This window comes from Thunnus albacares, chromosome 6 (assembly GCF_914725855.1).
Source record: "Thunnus albacares chromosome 6, fThuAlb1.1, whole genome shotgun sequence".
In the NCBI taxonomy this organism is placed as follows: Eukaryota; Metazoa; Chordata; class Actinopteri; order Scombriformes; family Scombridae; genus Thunnus; species Thunnus albacares.
Genome location: NC_058111.1, coordinates 21,920,481 through 21,939,486, shown reverse-complemented (window position 1 = coordinate 21,939,486; position 19,006 = coordinate 21,920,481). Strand labels below are relative to the sequence as shown.

General features: G+C 40.7%; 1 protein-coding gene across 12 annotated transcripts in view; it reads right to left on the bottom strand.

Moving 5' to 3' along the window:
* The window catches only part of trip12 (thyroid hormone receptor interactor 12), a 45,901-nt gene that overhangs the window by 3,884 nt on the left and 23,011 nt on the right, over positions 1-19,006 (bottom strand). For 11 of the 12 annotated variants that reach the window (XM_044353729.1, XM_044353731.1, XM_044353727.1 and 8 more), the window contains 30 exons: positions 16,437-16,542; positions 14,996-15,132; positions 14,703-14,786; positions 14,496-14,591; positions 14,247-14,398; positions 14,024-14,059; positions 13,816-13,911; positions 13,244-13,336; positions 12,981-13,142; positions 11,745-11,813; positions 11,448-11,613; positions 10,683-10,800; positions 9,663-9,819; positions 9,204-9,357; positions 8,480-8,708; positions 8,139-8,257; positions 6,096-6,303; positions 5,635-5,735; positions 4,723-4,897; positions 4,398-4,539; positions 3,989-4,180; positions 3,681-3,832; positions 3,420-3,577; positions 3,049-3,122; positions 2,721-2,920; positions 2,199-2,326; positions 1,671-1,822; positions 1,340-1,482; positions 1,059-1,215; positions 694-792 (listed from right to left, as the gene is read on the bottom strand). In XM_044353729.1, coding sequence (XP_044209664.1) covers positions 694-792; positions 1,059-1,215; positions 1,340-1,482; positions 1,671-1,822; positions 2,199-2,326; positions 2,721-2,920; positions 3,049-3,122; positions 3,420-3,577; positions 3,681-3,832; positions 3,989-4,180; positions 4,398-4,539; positions 4,723-4,897; positions 5,635-5,735; positions 6,096-6,303; positions 8,139-8,257; positions 8,480-8,708; positions 9,204-9,357; positions 9,663-9,819; positions 10,683-10,800; positions 11,448-11,613; positions 11,745-11,813; positions 12,981-13,142; positions 13,244-13,336; positions 13,816-13,911; positions 14,024-14,059; positions 14,247-14,398; positions 14,496-14,591; positions 14,703-14,786; positions 14,996-15,132; positions 16,437-16,542 — 4,055 coding nt within the window. Of the gene's footprint in view, positions 1-693; positions 793-1,058; positions 1,216-1,339; positions 1,483-1,670; positions 1,823-2,198; positions 2,327-2,720; positions 2,921-3,048; positions 3,123-3,419; positions 3,578-3,680; positions 3,833-3,988; positions 4,181-4,397; positions 4,540-4,722; positions 4,898-5,634; positions 5,736-6,095; positions 6,304-8,138; positions 8,258-8,479; positions 8,709-9,203; positions 9,358-9,662; positions 9,820-10,682; positions 10,801-11,447; positions 11,614-11,744; positions 11,814-12,980; positions 13,143-13,243; positions 13,337-13,815; positions 13,912-14,023; positions 14,060-14,246; positions 14,399-14,495; positions 14,592-14,702; positions 14,787-14,995; positions 15,133-16,436; positions 16,543-17,390; positions 17,590-19,006 lie in introns of those variants that run through there. The other variant, XM_044353739.1, reaches the window with a different exon arrangement.

The following is a 19,006-nucleotide window of genomic DNA, read 5'->3' as shown; positions in this document are numbered from 1 at the left end:
TTGACCAATCACAGACAGTCATCTCTGCAAACTCCTGCCTCCCATTGAGGGATCACAATCTGCTGTGGAAAACAAAATCCAGAAAAGTAAAGTAAGTAGTCGAGACGAGCTGGTACCATGTAGTGGAAAAACAGCTGTAAGGGATTAAATCATCCTTTTCCTGTGACAGATTAAGGGAGATACAGTTTAAGATTCTCCAGTTAAGTTATAGAATCAGGCGCTCTATGAATGGCAACGCAAATCTAAACTCAGGATGGAGAACTTGTCTGGAGTATGGAGATATTGTCTCCCTTTTTTCCCCCTTTTCTCATATTTCATCTCTTCCTCCTTTAAATACATTTACTATTGTTATTTTTATTTATTTATTTATTTTTCTGTATGGTTATTATGTGATGGTTGGTTGTTTGGATGGAGGTAAACATTCCTTTTGTTATATTCTACGCCTTGTATTGTCAATTCATATTCAATAAAATTTACTTTAAAAGAAGGAAACATCAACAGTAGCCAGTAAAATATAAGAAATAATTAAAGTACAAAACAGGCATGTTAAAAAAATCTGATGATTTCAGTACATTAATAATGGCACCTAACAGCCAATCTAGCCAACGTAAAGAGAATGAACTTGAAGGAAAAGCCTTTTAATGCACCAAAGTGCAACTTCTGGCATCGTTCAGATAGAAGAACTACAGGTACCTCGTTCTCATACTGAATCTCCAACATTGCCCTGGAGCTGCCGAGATCCTGCATCACAGACTCTGCCTGTTTTAGCAGCTCATCACGGTTTATCGTCCTCTGAAAATAATGAGGAGACGGAGGAATTTAATACACTAAACATCAGGTACCAAAATAACAATGTTACAGGTACCCTTGATTTAAAACAAAAACAGGTAAACAAACAGGATTAAATATTTTTAAAAAAAAGACAACAAGCCACTACAAAGTCTGACTGATGACATCCACAGTGATAAAGTATCAGCGGGTTACAGGATACAAAGTCAGTAACTGGTGGATTCCTTTAAATGTTACATCTAAAACTTCAATGTGGCAATACACTGCACCTTTTTCCTGTCCAGACGTGGTGCAACTCTGCTGTCCTGAGAATCCGACTGGTTGATCTCAGGGTTTGTGTCCAGTAAGCGTTGCATGGCTCTGTCGCGATCAAAGGCAGTTACATAGAATAACATCTGCCGGGTGTCAAATGGGAAGAAGAAAGGGCTGTAGAGATAGAAAGAACAACATGCGTGTTGTGAGAACAAAGCAAGTTTTTGTTATCAAGCCGTACCTAACAGGTGACAGGTCTGATACTAATTCCTCCTTTCAGTCGACATGAAATATTTACCAGGTCTTTCCCAGCTCGATAAGCCAAGTGGGGATGTTCCCCGTCATGATGACCAGCGGGTCTTGTAGCTGACGGTTGGCTTTGGCTGTCAGCTTACTGTTAATGAACTCACTGGTAGCAATGATTTCCTTACACACAGCATTCTGCAAAACAAAACATATGTTACTTTGTATATTTTACTTATTTCATGAGGACAAGTAATTTAACACAAAACATGCCTCTGTGTACATTTACCACTAACTTTTTAAAGGTGTAAAAGTGAGATAACAAAGCGACATAAAACAGGAACAAACTGACAACACAGTCGCTCCCTGCTTCTCATAATTCTTACTTCATACAAGTAGAACCAGTATCTACTGATGGAGTGCAGGACCCTCAGCAGCAGGTTGACCTCTAAAGAGGGGTCGTCAAAGGTTATGGTCTCTGGTGGCTCCGAAGTGAGGTATGTCTCTAAGGGATTGATGACGCTGGGACACACACCATCTGGAAGTGATGGGAATCATCAGATGAAGTTTGACTGTACAGACTCAGACTTTATTCAGACAGAAAAAAAAGTAGCTGTGTGTTTTAAACACTGATCACATGCAGAGAACATTACTCTCTTAATCTGGTGACTCAAATAATTGCTTCTTGCTTTTGTAAACATCGAAACCAGGAATTCCCCCAGTAAAAATAACTTTGCTGAGCTCATAGTCTGACAATGTCAAACCTTACAATATAACAGTTAATACACAACTTTAATACTTTTGCCTAAATCTACACCAGGCCAGAGCAGTGTCATTTTTAGTAATAGTTAGGCATTATCAAATCCATGTGTGAGAAATTCTTCACTATAAGACACTATATGGCAGATTCTCACCATGCCACAGCTCATCCTGCTTCTTGGCGTTGCGAGGTGAGGTTTTGGTGGGAGCAGTCTGGGCTCTGCCCCTCTTTCCACCCACAGCATCTTTGCTGCCATCCTCGTCCTCTCTTACAGGCTTATACCTGTCAGGAAACAAGATGGGACATTTTGTCTCAGTGCGCTTTGACGAGCATGTACATTAACTTTTACACCTAAAACAAAGCCTCGTTTCCCCACTTTACCTTTATGACAATACTCAGGGTTGCTGAGCAATTTAAAGAGTAGCGTTGGAAAGTAACTCTGCATGGCCAGACACCACCAGGAATACATGAGAGAAGGTTTTCATAAATTTCTAAACTAACCTTTAAAAAAGGAATGGATGGTGATTTACACATTTAAGAATAACCATTATTCTTTAGTTTCAAAGGTGACAGTTAAAAGTTAATTTAATTTTGAGGGCACCCCCTTAAAAAGGAAAAAAACCCTCCCCTCTGTATTCATAATGAACCAGTATAGATAAAGAACACGCATTCTTACCATATTGTGTGCGTTTTGGTCCAGATGCCGGCTCGCCCGAGTGGGTTTGCCTCGTCGTCTGTGGACTCTCTCTCTTCTTCTGCTTGAAGACTGTACTGCCGCACCGCCTGGTATACTGTCATGTTGTATGGCAGCAAGTGGTCACCGATGTAGAACTGTAGTCTATGACGCACGCTGCCAGAATTCAGGAACTGGGCCGCCTGGGGAACCAATGAATTACAAATTAGTAATATTAAAGTTAGATTAAGGCCAATACGTATATCCACACAGATTTGTTTGTGTACAGATTAAAAGCTGAGCTTCATTTGGCAAGAACAGCGTCACATACCAGTGACTCATCTATTTCATCATCTGAACCATCATCATCACTGTCCTCATCCTCTTCTCTGATTCGGCCGTACCCTGTAGAGACAAGACTTCAAGTTAGCAACCCAACTGCGTAAACACTGTGAATAATGAACTCATTATAAGAACAGATAAAAAAATCTGGTCGATGCTGAGAAAAACAAACAAACAAACGAAAAAAAAACAGGAATCTTGATAGAATTCAATCAGCAGTGTTTTCAGGGGGAAGCTGACAGGGTATCAGTATGAACTTTCACTTATGTCATACACTTGAACAAGCTGCTCGTGGCTCCATCTGTAGTGACGGAGGAACTAGTCTACAACCTCTCCAAACACAACTGAACCGTCCCTCACCTCTGACGACGAGATATCTCTCAATGGCTTGCACCAGAGCAAGAGGGTCAATCTTCACAGGGCCGCCTTTCCACTGTTTAACATTAGTGCAATCTGGGTGTCTCTGCAGCTGACACTTGAGCTGATGCGTGTTGAAGAACTTTAGTGCCTGAGAGCCCCTGGAGAGAGAGATTCATTGCATTCAGCAAATGTGTACCAAACATTGTAAACGATTAAATACAAAGTTATTCTGATTAAAACACAAACAACAAATCAACAGACCTGCTCCCATTGCCATTGCCACTGGGGAAGTCGTGCACTTTGACAGGGAACTGCTCCATTTGGCTCAGGCAACTGTTCATTTTGTGCACCAGTGCCAGGTAAGGCCCGTTCTCTGTTGGGTCCAGACGACCTACAGGCTCCATTCCTGGAACCTGCAAACCACATGGCAGAAGAGAAAAGGAGGTTAAAATGAACAGAGTACAAGACACACAGCAAACATAACATAGGACTCCAAACTTCTCATGTGTATGTGCAGCATCCACTGCACACAGACTATAAATGCTCTAATACAAGATGTCTTCTCTCACCGGACAGCCAGCGAAGACATGCAGGAACCTCTTGAGCCGGATATCACGGCTAAGCAAGTCCCTGTCGTTGTTGGAGGTCAGGTAGACCAGGAGCTGCTTCACCAGCCCACTGTGCTGGATCTCAAAAGACGACACGTCGGATTCTGATACAATACTGGAGATCTCCACCAGGCACTCCATACCTCCATCCACCTTGAAAACAGGAACACAACACATCAGGAAAACGTCTCATTACTAGTTGATAACATTTTTTTTCCTGTAAATGTTATTGTCTAACTTATATTTACTTGATGAAGGTTTGTGAGCTACCAGTTCTATCATTTCAACTTTACTGACAACCTGTAAAATAACAGAACATGTTCCTTTTTATTTGTTGTTAGCTGGTGCTTGGTGATTAACTGTTCTTTACCTGCAGGTTGAGCTGCTCGGTGGCTGTGCAAAGTCTCTGGAGTACATTCAGTGCAGGGTTGCTGCCGTCCACATTTTCAGAGTTGAAGTAGCGCTCCACAAACTTACTTGCCTGTTCTTTGATCCAGGCCTTGATTTTATCTCTACAAAAGAGAGAAAAACAAGACTTTTCACTGATTGCAGACAGCAGTCTGAGTTACCTGCTCATCCAGTGGCTGATCATACTGCTGTACACTCAACCACAAAACATGTGTGATTTGGATAATCCCAAACTCTTTCAAGTGGAAAACCAACATATTAACAGTAATCGCTCATCATCATCATACCTGTTGTTTGAAATCGAGTCCTTGGGAGGTGCCCTTGCCAAGCCACTCCCCCCTGCTGTGCGTGAGGGCTCCGAGTTGGCATTGTTAGTCTGGGCACCGAGCTTGCCCCAGGTCTTGGGATTGAGACTGGCCAAGAACGACGATTTGGGTGACTGAGTACTGGTAGGGCTTTTAGCTGTTGAGAACCCGTAATATAGATTAGTATATAAATATAAAGCAGATTAAAAACATAATTAAGAGCACACAATGCCATTTCTATTCATGACCGTTCAAATGTGCTTTAAGGAATCATCGATAAACTTGCCAGTCCTGAAAAGCAGCAGCACCTGCCGTCAATATTGTTGTTTCAAAACGATAGATCATTAAACAAAGAACAAAAATAAACAGGCAGATATGTTTTCTTCATGCAACAGTTTCACGGGTGGCTTTCTTCGCATCGATCCAAGCACTCATTGTTTATTCAGGTGTTAGCTGGCTGGCGAAACTGGACAGTATACATCTACATACAGTATCATAGTGCCATAAAACATTAAACAGTAATTTAGTGAAGGAAAAAACTGGAGCAATAATCTTTTACTGTTACTTCTTGTAGATATTTTGGGGATAAAATGTGGCAAGAATCCTTTGAATGCAACAGACGGCTTTCAGAGTTCTACCTTGCCTGCTCACCAGTGGTGAATGCTGTGCGGCACCTAAGACATCTCCATAATGGCATTTTCATAGATTCTGTTATTCTCAAAAAGAGAGGAGGAATAGTACTTTTCAGCATTTCTCAATATTTTTTTTTTTTTTGAGTGTGGACAAAACATTATTTAATGTAGAGTTCTTTTTCCCTCGTCTTTTAATGCACACATGACTGGTGGCAAGACCTTTAAACATAGCATTTAGAGTGACAGAAACAATATAACTTACCCTGATTGTCTACTTTATCATCATCCCTTGGGGGAGAGTATTTGGGCCTTCTGGGTCCTCTTTTAGGTAGCCGTTTCCTCTTTAGGACATCGCTTAACCGCCTGAGTGGAGAGACATTTATTAATACAATGATTTTGGATAAAGTACAAAAATATGTGAGACTGCTAAATATGGAGGGTTTGAAATAGATACATACATCAACAAACAATAAACATGAATTCCTAAACACAGTTATTTGCATATTTGCATTTTTTCCATAAATAGTTTCCCATAGAATTTCTAAAGCTAGCTGTCAGGCAAGGTAATTGGCTCCAGCTGCTTTTAGGTTGGAGGACATGAGTGCAATATGTGTTTATGAGCTCAGTTTCCAGTCTGAATGAATTCAAGCCCTGTGCTACAAGTTATTTAAAAAACCCTTATAATAACAGTTAAACCAAAGCCACACATGGCCACATACTCACCCTTGTGGGCTGAGGTCCAGTGAGTCGTCCATGCTGTGCTGGAAGCTGGGTGAGCCCAGGTCAGGAGTTGCATTATTAGCGGATGTGGTGGATGCAGTGCTGATGGTGGTAGTGCACAGACTGGCAGTACCACTGGGGCAAGCCTTCGGAGGACTTGTGACTAGAAAGCTCTCAGACTCTGCCAGGTTCTTAACCTGGTGCATTACACCTGGAGAAGAGAGGACACAGGACACAGACCTTAGACTTCGTGTTCAGTTAAGGCCAATTCATATGTGACCACGAGGACCCGTGTGATGTCGTCATCCGCCAATATCCGTGAGGTTCCATGCAGCCCCTCTGCAGACGTCTGCGTGCAGTCCAAAACTTATGACTGCGCAGACTGTACGCATAGCAAGCATGTCAACTGTGCATATGCTAGGAAAGCAAACATTAAGTTACTTGTATAACCCCGGGTCTCTGAGTAGGAGGAGAACAGGGATGCCCGTCTCATCTGCTGTATGTATGTATTGTATTCTTATTCTCATTTAGCTGCCGCTTTTCTTTTTTCTACTTTTTCTTGTTGTTCAGCGACATACAGAAACTCTTCATCTGCATTCAGACTGAAAACAGTCCTGTGTAAAACCAAGACTAGGTCAAAGCCTAGTATATGGCTGGACTGTATATAGTCAATGTGTTTTTTAGCCAAACTGTGTACCGCTTTGTTACACTCCAACTCCAACACTCAGCTGGCCGACCAATGGTGTAACTTCAGTCACTCACTCACGGACAACCACAGTTATAAGGCTGGTCTGTGGTCGGTCCAGCCAACAATACAAAGGGACTATGTTGGTGTGGGCGTGTTGTTTAAAGTGCCGGTGGGGCAATGAAATACAATCCAGCAAGTCCAGATGTTGTAACAGATCATTGTATTTAAAGGCTGATCAGAAAAACACTGCATGGCGGTTTGTAATACTCCCAGATTGGATTTTACAACTCTGGAAAGTTATTATGCTGCAATCCTGTTTACTACTGCTCATGTGTGGAACGCATCTGTGTCCGCGGACCCTCGAAAAAAGTATGAATGGAACCGGGTGCGCGTCCCTGTGCAAGTCCACAGCTGCCCGCAGACGCAGAACGTGGAAAATATGAAAAGGCCTTTAGGTTAGGTAAGAGTAACTTGGATCTGGCTGAAGATTGCAGATCGGTACGTCAAACGTTGGGTCTCCCTAAAGGGATACTGTATTGGACATAAAATACAAAGGAACACTGCCAGCAACACATTTTACAGCCAAAGTTTACAAACTGTAAGAAACCATAAGCCTAATGGACTTGTCAGCTATATATAGTGGAGGAAATTTACCACTCTGTCTACTGCAGACGTGCCAACCCTGGAAGAATTTTTTGAGCACCACTTGGGCGACCGACCTGCGTCAGATGCCAATCACTGCTGCTCGCACAATGGATTATTGTACATCATTTGCATACATGCAGCAGTCAAACAGACAAAAATTGACGGAAGCACTGATAAGAAAATTTTTGTTTACAATAAAATATCTGCAGATCCCAATACTGTTAGTTGGTCTTTTATGCATATGTTTGTCCATTTGTCTTTCACCTGCCTAAACACAGATTACCAAGGAACAATATTTCACTTAGACTACAAACTAATCTACCACTACTGCTGCATTTATATAGTTTCTATTGTTTACACCTCCACAATAATCAAACTTTAAGCCAATTTGATTTTTGAAAATATGATTTTCAGCTAATTTGAAAAGATGACGACAATGTAGCTATAAAACCCAAACCAGCCTGAACAGACTATTTTGTGGCTATGTGTGAAAGACATATTTTAGAGCTGGTTAATACAACTGTTCTCATTATTAGCTTAGAGTGACAAATTGTACCAGCGTGCTTTGATGTCAAAATGTGTACCTGCTACACAAAATGCATACAGGTTGGCAGGTCTGCTACTGTGGAAATCTAATTTTTAAACATTCATCTTTAAAAAAAATCACTGTACATCAACTACTATGGTGGGTTTTCAGTGGGATGATGCATTACCTTCTCTTCTGAAATAGACACTAAAGACGTCAGGCAGCTTCTGCATGAGGATCTCAGCCATCTGCAGAGAACCCACTACAATCTTCAGGTCCTGGCTGGATAGCATGGAGGCAATGTGACTGTAGAAATACACATATAAAAATAGATACAAGTCAGTTTACTGCCAACTCAAAGAGTACACTTGGATTGCTTGTCAACAATCATTGTCTGGTGTTTGATTATATTATTAATTGTGTAGTATTTGAATATACTTTAACTATTTTTCTCTCCTTTATGATAACCTTCTGATCCTGCTGTAATGTCAACACTAAAATTAGCCAAAAGCCTGGATGATGTGTTACCTGGACACAGCATGGTTCCTCAGCACATCCTTCAGCAGCTCTGCATCAGCAAAGTAGATGATCCTGAGGATGGCTCTAAGGCACTTGTGTCTAACAGCGGGGCCAGCGGATGAGCTGTACACCTCATACAAGACCCCAAAGAGAGTTTTAATAAAGCACTTTGCCAGCTCAGGGTCCTCCTTCATCAGCTGGGCTCGTGCATCTTCTCGGCGCACCTCCTGGTGACTCCCTGGAAATAGACAGTGAAGAGTTTTTTTTTACCTCTTAAAAATCACACTGTACAGCTTAGCTATCACACAGTGGAGAAAACTGACTGACATCAACTTATTCAAGTGTGAGAAATGGGCGAAGCAGCAAAAACCTGCGTGTCTGACATGCACTGACTTGCACTCAGTACATGCATGGCAGATTTGTCGGATCAAAAAATTACAACAATACAGTTAAATATTGCCTTTTATATTTTTTTGCCACAGAACTGGGTCAATGTTGAAATCATAATTGTGTGAATCCAAGCTGATTACAGCTGCCATCCTTCACAGAGCAGCAAGCTAAAACACTGTTTTAAACACTGTTTAAAACAACAGGCGGTGAGTGTCTGATGGCTTTTGTTGGATTATTCCTTTACAAGTTTGATAAGTGGATCAACCCACCAAGTGTTTCTGGCTTTTTTTATTTTAAGATAAAATACAAAACACTGTCATCTTGACACAAATGTCTGTATTACCTGTGTTGGGGTTGGCAAGAGGATTAGGCTTCCTCTGGATCCCACGTGCTGTTCCTGTGTCTTCATTGATCTGCTGCATAGAGTTGAAGTCAATTGTATACACGCGGCCTAGAGTTGACAAGCTGATCTCATCTTCCCCATTCTGGTGGGCTGTCTGTAGCAAGACAATCACCAAATACACCCAAAATCAGCCTTGCATATAAGATTATCTGTGTATATTTAGTTAGAGATGCCAACACACTGCAAATGGGCTGAATGCTGTCATGTAATTATCTTTAAGTGTAACAAAGGTCCAGAATTACTATTATAAATTCTTAAGTTTCACATTGGTTTTAACATTTAACAAACGGCACAAAAAATGAGAATACATCACTCCATTATTGATTATTTCATGGCAAATTTAAAGGTTTTAAAAAATACAATACATGTGCGACATAGTAGCTTCTGATGCATTTATACCTCGATGATGCGGCTGTCAATGCGGTTGTAAGGATGCCACAGTCCCCGGTCATCCCTCCACTGCCAGATTGCTCCTTCTGTCGTCTGGGCGCTGCCCTTCTTCAGCATTACATCAACTGCAAAGATGCCCTCTCTGGGCAGGCAGGGCATCAGCTCACTGTAAGAAGAAGAGCAGTTTCAGAAAAATGCACGAGTCGGTTTAATCTCATTTTAGTTTACCAACTGTTACGTGATATGGGTTTGATTTTTCTTTAAACAACTTAACGCAAATGCTTCAGACATGAAATGATGTAATATGACCTTATAGGTGTTCCTACAGAAAAGTAACGCTTGTTCTATGGATGAATTTGTTCAAATTCGGGAAAAAAAACAAAAGAAAATAAGCTTTATATGAAAATGACAAAGACTGTGTCTGTAATTTAAGGTCAGGGAGATGCAGGTGTAACATCTGTGGCACAGCTTTAAGCTCTACATCTGTGTATTTGATAAATTAGTTTTTGTAAATCATCAAATCAAGTATGAGAGGAGGATTTGGGAATATTCTGCAGGCTTGTCGTAAGTCAGATATTATGTGTGATATTGACCAGCCGTGCAGATAGTAGTGGGTTTACCTGCTTATCTGCTGACATTTTGAGATACGTAGCTATCTGACGTTTCTGCCGCCACCCAAATACAATGTAACTGAATAACTTCGTTTGTGGCGCTCGAAGCATTGAAACATGACAATTGAAAAACACAACAGCAACATTGCTTTCCACTGTGTCCAGATAATCCACAGAGTTTGCTGTCAACAGTTTTCATTGGGATTATTAGATTGGGAGAAAGAGAACTGTTTGTTAACAATACCCAGTCACAGAATATGATGGCGAGGCAACGACAAACCATGCACAGTGGCTTCTCTTACAGCTTAAGACAAGATGACTTCAAGTGCAGTAAAGTGCAGTTAATACAATTTTTCCCATATCACCCAGCATGATCTTACTCCATAGGACATCTGAATAGAGAACAAATGGATGTTACCATATGAGGGAAGTCAGTTCATAGAGCTCCTGGGGACTCCGGGGTACCAGTTCGATCTGCTCCTGGCAGCTGCCATTTGATGCACCACACAAGAGGAAACGCAGAGTTTCTGCTATGTCTGTTTAAAAAGAGGTGACGCAAGACATTTCTGTTGTTAGCCGCCGAGTTGCATCTTCAACACATTATATTCCAACGCTACCGCTAAAAGTGTGCTCAGACTGGATGCAAAGTAAATTTTTGAACTTTTTCAGTCAATGAGATGTGAGTTCTTGTGAACAGACAAAAATGGCCAAGTTAGCTCAAGATTTGTCTATACGAGGTGAGAAGTGAGAATGTTTTAAGATGAGCAAAAGACTGAAGATAATTTTACAAGTTAAACTTTACATCAGTTGGCTGATTGTAGCAAATAAACAGAATACAAAAACACTCAAATTCACAAATAAAGTAAGGTGATAATTTGCTTCACCTGCTATTTGAACACAGCTTTAGTGTAGTGATAATTAGGGTATTAAGTTATATTTTAAAAAGACACAATGATCCAGAGTCACAGGTGTTAAAATTATATTACAATGATACTGGATGAATAACTGTTGGTAAGACTATTATCAGTCTTAAACTGAACACAAAAGTGAAACAACAGTGCGTCTTCACATTTTCCGTCAGACATTTTGTCCTGTAAATGATAAAAGGGGCAAGAAATAATTGCGTGACAAGGGTGTGTGTGTAGGTTGTGTGTGTGTGTGTGTGTGTGTAGGGGTCACTCACTCTGTTTCATAAGCTGGACTGCCAAGCAGGGGCAGTTGGAGCACATAAGGGAAAACATGCGCACAACCATGATGAACATCCCCGAGCTGAGTACAGGAGGGGTCACTACCAGCAGTTGCTGAATGTTGGTCAACAGGTCCCGTGATGCAACCTCCTGCAGCAGGTTCTGTTGATTTAAACACACACACAAACATTAGCTGCGTGGCAAATGGAGGAGACAATACAGAGACGGCAAACACAAAAGCAGAAAACAGAGTGTCATGTCTAAAAAACAAAACAAAAGAACAAGTTACAAACCTCCTCATGTTGAAAGTTGTCCACCAGTCTGGCGAAACAGAGACAAGTGCTTTCGACGGATTTTTTATCCTGAAAGGGGGTTAAATGAATATAGCTGTTAGTCTTTTCAACGTGTTACACTGAAGATGAAATACTGAATTTTTAAAGTGAACTCAAGAACATTCATTTTTGTATGAAAAAGCTGAAAAAGAGCAGAGTTGGTTTTGTTTTTCTCTGTAATTACATCCAGCAGCCACTACTGCTGTGCAACTGTAGCAGTTATGTTGTTGTTGTCATAAACTGAACCACATAAAATCAAAACCTGACTCCTTTAATTTTTTTTAAGTGACCTCACCAAAGAAGGTGGTACATGTCTCTAAAAAGCTGATGATTAAATTGATGGTGATAACTACAAAAACATTTTTTTCTCAGTTAGGCCCTGCACCTTTTCAAAAGCTAATAAAAGATTGTTCTTTGATTTCTTACAAACAGACAAAACATGTGTTATTTTTAATTTTTAACAAATTTTGGTTGTAAAACTGATGAAAGTGTTTTGACAGAAGGTCAACAGTTACCATAAGCCCTGGTTAGCAGGCAGCATTTATTACTCTTCATCATTTCATGCATTTTATAGACAGCTGTCACTAAAATAGCACATATCAATGAGGAGATCTATACTGTCTTATCGTTTAGATTGTCACACAAAATATGCGTCAATTCATGCATCATTTTTAGAATACAATCAGAAAACACTAAACATTGATGGTGGTTTGAATGTTTTTTTTTTAACAAACGTATCTGCATTTAAAACAGACAACACTCAGCTCTACCTAACAAGAAACCAGACATGGCACAAGATGACACAAGCCAGCCACTTTCTGTTTGTCTTGATGCTACTCCCACTTCACTTAAATGCATTTAAGATGCTGGCCGTTTGAAAAATGGAAATCGGCATAAACATGTCCTTTTAACATTAAAGCTGGGCATTTAGTAGGCTAGTATGACTAATAGAGATGTTTTTCCTCACACAGGCCTCATTATTGATAATTTGATGAATAATAAAGAACCCTAAAGCCTTTTTTTTTTAATTAACTTTTCTTATTGAATTCATATTGAATCCAATGTGTTGCATATTAATTTTTTTTTTTTAAAACAGCGAAAAGAGGGAGCATCACCAAGTACCACTCCAGCCGATATCCAGCTGTGACGGCGTTGCATTTCATATTTCATAGTGTGCTGACATGAGGAAACAAGTACCTGATGTGTGAGTCTCTGAGTCAACAGTGGCAGAGAATCAGCAACAAAGTGGAACTCATCGGGAGTAATGCTCTGGCAGCAGTTGGCTGCAATGGCCAAGGCGTTCCTCTGAGCATTGATGCTAAAGAACTCTAGGTAGAGGAGGCAGTCAGCCAGCCCACCCTGTGAGGGATGAAATGACAACATTATTGTGGTGTATAGTTGCAGGTAAACAAAGAGGACGGTTTACATGTTGTGACAAAAAGAGAAAGTGTTACACTTACAGCCTGCAAAATGGCTTTGCTGTGTCGCCTTGACAACATCTCCAAGGCAGTCAGGGCCTGCTCTGCTACGTCAATGAACTGGATCACCTGAAGCTGCACACAAGAAGGTGACACTGTGTATTAGCATATCAAAAGGCCACAATTACTATTAACAAGGGATTATAGGCAGAGAAACCCCTTTTACACAGCCTGTTCAAGGCGGGAATGTTGCGGCATTATTCTGCCTCGCTGTTGTTTATAAAAAGGTATAAACACGGAATGAGTGGCATTGTTGTCCCACCCTTTAAGCTGGCAGTGGAGGTAGTCACATTGACGGATTGACGTCTGTGTGAAAAAAGAGACAACCGGCATGGCGGGACAACACACACTAGACATCATCGCTGTTGTGTTACACGTCACGCCTCTGATTCCAGAACGCCGACATGCTTTCTAAAAATCACACACGGGGGTGGCATTATGCCGGCTTTGTTTGGTTCAGTGTAAAAAAGCAAAGCTAGCATATTGACGGGTCTTCTTTACAGCAATATTGTGGGACCTCTGTATGAAAGGGGCTACAGAGAGCAGTGGCTTACCTTCTCCAGGAAGACAGGAATAGCATCAACCACCACAGCAGAGGATCGAGGGAGTGCCTCCATCATATACGTGAGTGCACGAGAGGCATGATTCATCTGTGTGCATAGATAAAAGCCATACAACAATGGCATTACAAAAAACAATGAATGTAAAAGAGAGAGAAAAAAAAAAAACACATTTACAGCAATAAAACTTCACCATACTCACAATATCAAAGTTATGCTCCATTTGTAACAGTGTAATCTGTGAAAGAAATTGGAGAAATTATAAGGAAGCAGCAGTTATTTCATACTGCACAAAGCACTGTGGAAGGTTATTTCCTCCAGCACATTAACATGTCAGTGAGGCATTTATATAAAAAACACAATACAGTCTTGTATAATGTCTGTTCAGCAGAGAGAGGTTAATGGTCGAACAGAGTAAGACTCACCAAAGCGGGCACCACACTCTTGACGGGGAATCCGCCAAGTGTTTCTTCATTGCCCATCACCAGCAGCTGGCACATCTCAATGGCAGCTTGGAGCTGCTGAGACTCATCACCTGTGGCCTGCAGGCCCTGCAGTAACTGTTGAGCCTTGGAGCCTGGAAATATGAGGGGTGGGGAGCACAGTTTTAACAGTCATTAAGAGTTTACAAGACAAGACAAACAGAGATGTAAGGGTAAGAAATTTGTACTCACTGGCTCCACTGCCAATGGTCCTGTGAAACAGCTGCGACATGCGGGGTCCAAGCGGCCCAAAAAGATGTGGAGGGAGACCCCTAGCCTCCAACAGAGCTACAGGGTCAAAAACAGCCAAGTTTAGAAAAAAATCCAGGGACATGTGTACATACATTTTTATGCCTTAGAATACAGAATACGCATATCTCAGAGGGGGGTTTATCATACCTTGAAGCCTTCCCATTTCAGAGTCATCAGACTCACTCTCTCCAGAGGTGGTCATGCCTACTGCTCCGGCAACTGAGCTTGAAGCTGGACACAAAAAACACAGCAAAACCCACAGTGATAAGTTAAACAATCATTAGAAACGCTCTTTAAAGTCTTTTAAAATCAAGTTTAAATATGACTCAATTTTTTGTTACTTGTCAGAAACCTAAAATCCTTGATCATTCAAAACAGTCCAAAACAAAGGCAAGTATTTTATTGCCAAACAGGAATTAAACAGGTGGTGGGGTAAGTACCTGAAGCCCCTTGTGATGCCTCATCAGTGCGAGCGGCTGATGAGTTGGCCCCATCCTGGTTATTATCGGAGTCGGCCATTTTCTCCTGTCGGCGAGCGTCGGCTGCCCCGCGCTTGCCCAGGCCTGAGCCCCGCCGACTGTGACAATAGTAGCAGAGACAATATGAGCGACAGCAGAATAATTACAAGCTTGGTGCCTTCTGTGTTACCACTCCAAGTCAAAAGTATACACAGCAGTGATTCCCCTGGGTATTTTTTTACATTCTGGAAATTATGGTCATGCAGGTCCTACGTGCTGTTTTAACAACTGCTCAGTAGCCACATGCTTTCAAAATTTTCGATGTTGACAGTTTCAAAACTTTGGACTTTGGATATTTGTGTGAGTCAGCTGTCCTGTAAACGTCAACATCTGGGTTTTTTTACCCATTCTAATGGATACCATACAGTCCAAAAAGCCAATATAGTCTTGTACATCTGCCTGTGTGAATTCACTGTCCATGTCCATGCAGCTGATATGTTCAGTGAAGGATTCTACTTTGACAAATTTGATCTTGGCATCTGTTTCAATTCCAGGCTCTCAACAGGATTTTTGAGTATGAAGGCGGAAGTAAATGTAGTGACGGTCGACACAATAACATCATTGAGTTTTGTGAAATAGCTTCATCAACTGAGACAGTACAGTCCTTTATTGTCAGGTCCATCAGGATGATTTCCTTATCCCGTTTGGCCATTTTGCTTTGAAAACTAACTATCGTCCTGTGATTACTGCTAGGTTGAAATTGCTTGTGTGTGACAGTATGATTGGGATCCGTTACTGCTCTGCCCAGTGAGGTTTTTGGATGAGCAGTAAAACATATTCAGAATTATAAAGAAGCTCCAGCTGCCTTAGACTTAGCTGCTCCTACTAGTACTATTAAATATCCCATGACCTGAATAACTAAAAGCATTCACCGGCAATACTGATAAAGATTGCATTACATTTTATTGGTCATAGTGGCCGTCACTTCATGCATTAACATTTCACATTCTTGGGATAAAATTAAATTTTTTTGAGAATTTTGGCAGGTTTGCATCAACTTTTTTTTTTTTTAGTCATGCTTTCACCATATCCTGACCTAAGGGTAGAAACACCAGTATGTTTAAATACTCAAATAAATGTACAGGCCTGCAAAAAAGTGGGATGAAAGGGGTGACAGTTCTGAGACTGTCAGCAGGGATGTGCTGATCTGGTAAGTAAATGTGATAAAACTGCTGCTTTTCTGGAGAGCTGACACGCCAAGACACTGCCAGTGTGTGGTGGGATATTAAATAGAAATGATAAGTCTACCCTCGCTGATATGCACGAATCATCTAACTTAAGACTCACAATTTTCATGTACACTACTTTTTACAATTTCTACAGTTTACACTACAGTCTCACACTAAGTCACTGTGATTTATACCTGGTGCTGGCACAGGAGCCCGTGGTCTTCTGGCGTGTGCTCCGCCGAAAGCTGGGGAGCTCTGCTGGAGGAGACTCGCTGCGCTTCTTAGTGGATTTTCTCAAACCTTAGATGAAAAAAAACAGTGACATAATATAAATACTTGTGGACAAAGCAACCAATGCTGGTATCAATTACTTTGGCTGGCTTAAATATATCATCAATAAAACAAATACAGTGTGACATTTGTGTTGATCTACAGGTCAGATGATGACAAACATTTATTACCTAGCTGTCATAACTATCCTTGGAATCCACAACAAGTTTCACAAAACAGCTGGTTTGAATTACTCAACACAACAGCATACTTCAAACTATCTTTTATTGCGGTACCACAACAGAAAATATCTATCAATATCACAATTATTGCTCAGAGGTGTATGACAAATCCTGGTTGATAAAGATGTGAGACCAAAGACTCATGATGAAAGGGTTATTTTTCAATAAAAGGCTCCAGAAACTGAGTAGCTTTAGTGTTGTCTGGTTAGAGCCCTGTACCACTGACTGCATGGGTATTAATAGTAACCCAACCATGGCCCTATGACAGGACAACCTTCATGCTAGATCTGTGACTCATAATTCAGTAGTATAAAAATAAACATTTTAAATGTTAGGACCATAATTAATAAAAGATATAAGGACAATAAATTTCCATTTCGTACTTCATTTGACCTCACTTTAGTGTCACTCTGTTGAATTATAGCAGGTCAAACGGTTATCCCTCACATAAATTTCTGCACAGGTTTCCCAAAGATTTCAAATAAAAGTTCAAATTATCTAAAGCAGCTCGACACAGTCACAAATCTCTTCCTATAGTTTAAGCTGCAGTAACATGATTCACTGTGATCAAAATGGCACTGCCCGATGGACAGCCTTACAGAATTACATGCAACGTAATTGTATATGCTTACTCACCATGCTGAAAGTGACACAACCTACGTGTGTTAAAGGTATTAAAGAGAGATGAACACGTTGTGAGTGAAATGCAGTTCTTTCCTCTAAACAGAAGCAGCTTATGAGTCCTCCCCCTGTCCTCAAACATACCCCTGGTCAGCTGGTGGGCCAACAAGCCAAGCCAACTTAGGAGGGGTCTCTCCATTTGGGCAGTGGGCCCATGGCACAGAGCCCACCGCGGTTTCAATCCTTTCACCTCCCTAGAACAGCCTGACCCCACACTGACCTGGACAGCTACTACTCGCTTGAATGTGTTAATTATACACACCAGATTTCTACTGTAATATCTTTGTATATTTCACCTACTGTCTACCAATTACGTAAACATTTAAAAAAGGTACCTTGTGGAGGTTTTGATGACTAGAAGCACTATGGGAGGAGTATTTTTATGGATACGTCCCCATTTTGTTTGTCATGCACACACGTTCAAGGATGCAATACCCAGTTCCTGCCACCAATTTACACTATGGTGGTTGGTGGTGATGACGCACCAAGTACATGTAGCAATACACCAACAAAAGAAAGAAAGAAGAAGACTGCAAGCTAGCAAACAAGAATGTAAACAATGAAGGATTTTAAACATCAACAACATTGGCTTTGCAACATGTTTGTCGGGCCTCAACGATACACACTATACTTTTTGGTGAGAAACAAAGAATGTAAACACGATAGTTGTTTGGTTATGAAAAATAATAGAGAAATGCCATTTGTTAATTAACATATGGTAACATAAAATAAAAATTGCATCAAAACAGCATTGCCGTGACAGTTTTTCCAGAGAGCACTGACCAGTTTATTTTTCAATTTCTCAATAAAATTTCCTGCTAAAGGCATATCCTGGTCATAGTTATTTGATAAAAATTAAGGGATCCTTATCAAAATGTTCTGTGTTAATCAGACAATATATTGTTACAGGATTTTTTAAAACTTAAATATCAGCCTAACTGGTACCAAACTCACCCTTCAAACAAGGGCAGGTATCCAAAACTTTCTCACAATACCTTCCCTAATTCACACAGTCAATAAAAACTGAATGCAATGTTAACTCAACCTCCTAGCTATTAGCATAGTCCCAAACCACCAGAGTCCATTTTGAGAGAGAAATATGCTACCTCAATGCTACCTTGTGACAGCATAAAAAGACACAATCTGCACTTCCATAATATTATAACTCAAGTGTTCACAAATCCCAAGACCATATAAAAGCCAAAACAAGGGCTACTTTACTAAAGAGTCTTTATACGTTTGATTCTTAAATGTCTATCACACCTGTGAAATGATACATTTGCTCCACGCTGACAATTGAGTGACCAGCAGTATTTATGTATTGAACCATTCTCAAGTTTCAGGCTACTGGTGCTTAAGTCTGAAATCGGAGCCGTCCCCTCTGCTCAGTGCAGCCCGCAATCAACACATGCAAGCTAGATGTGCTAGTCCAAACGCAAACACACACTCACACACAGACACACTTTATTGTACATAGTGTGTCACCAATTGTATTCATATAAGATACATGTGTGTATCATTTAAGTTACACATATGCCTATATAAGACCTTTTTCCTCCACATATGTAGAC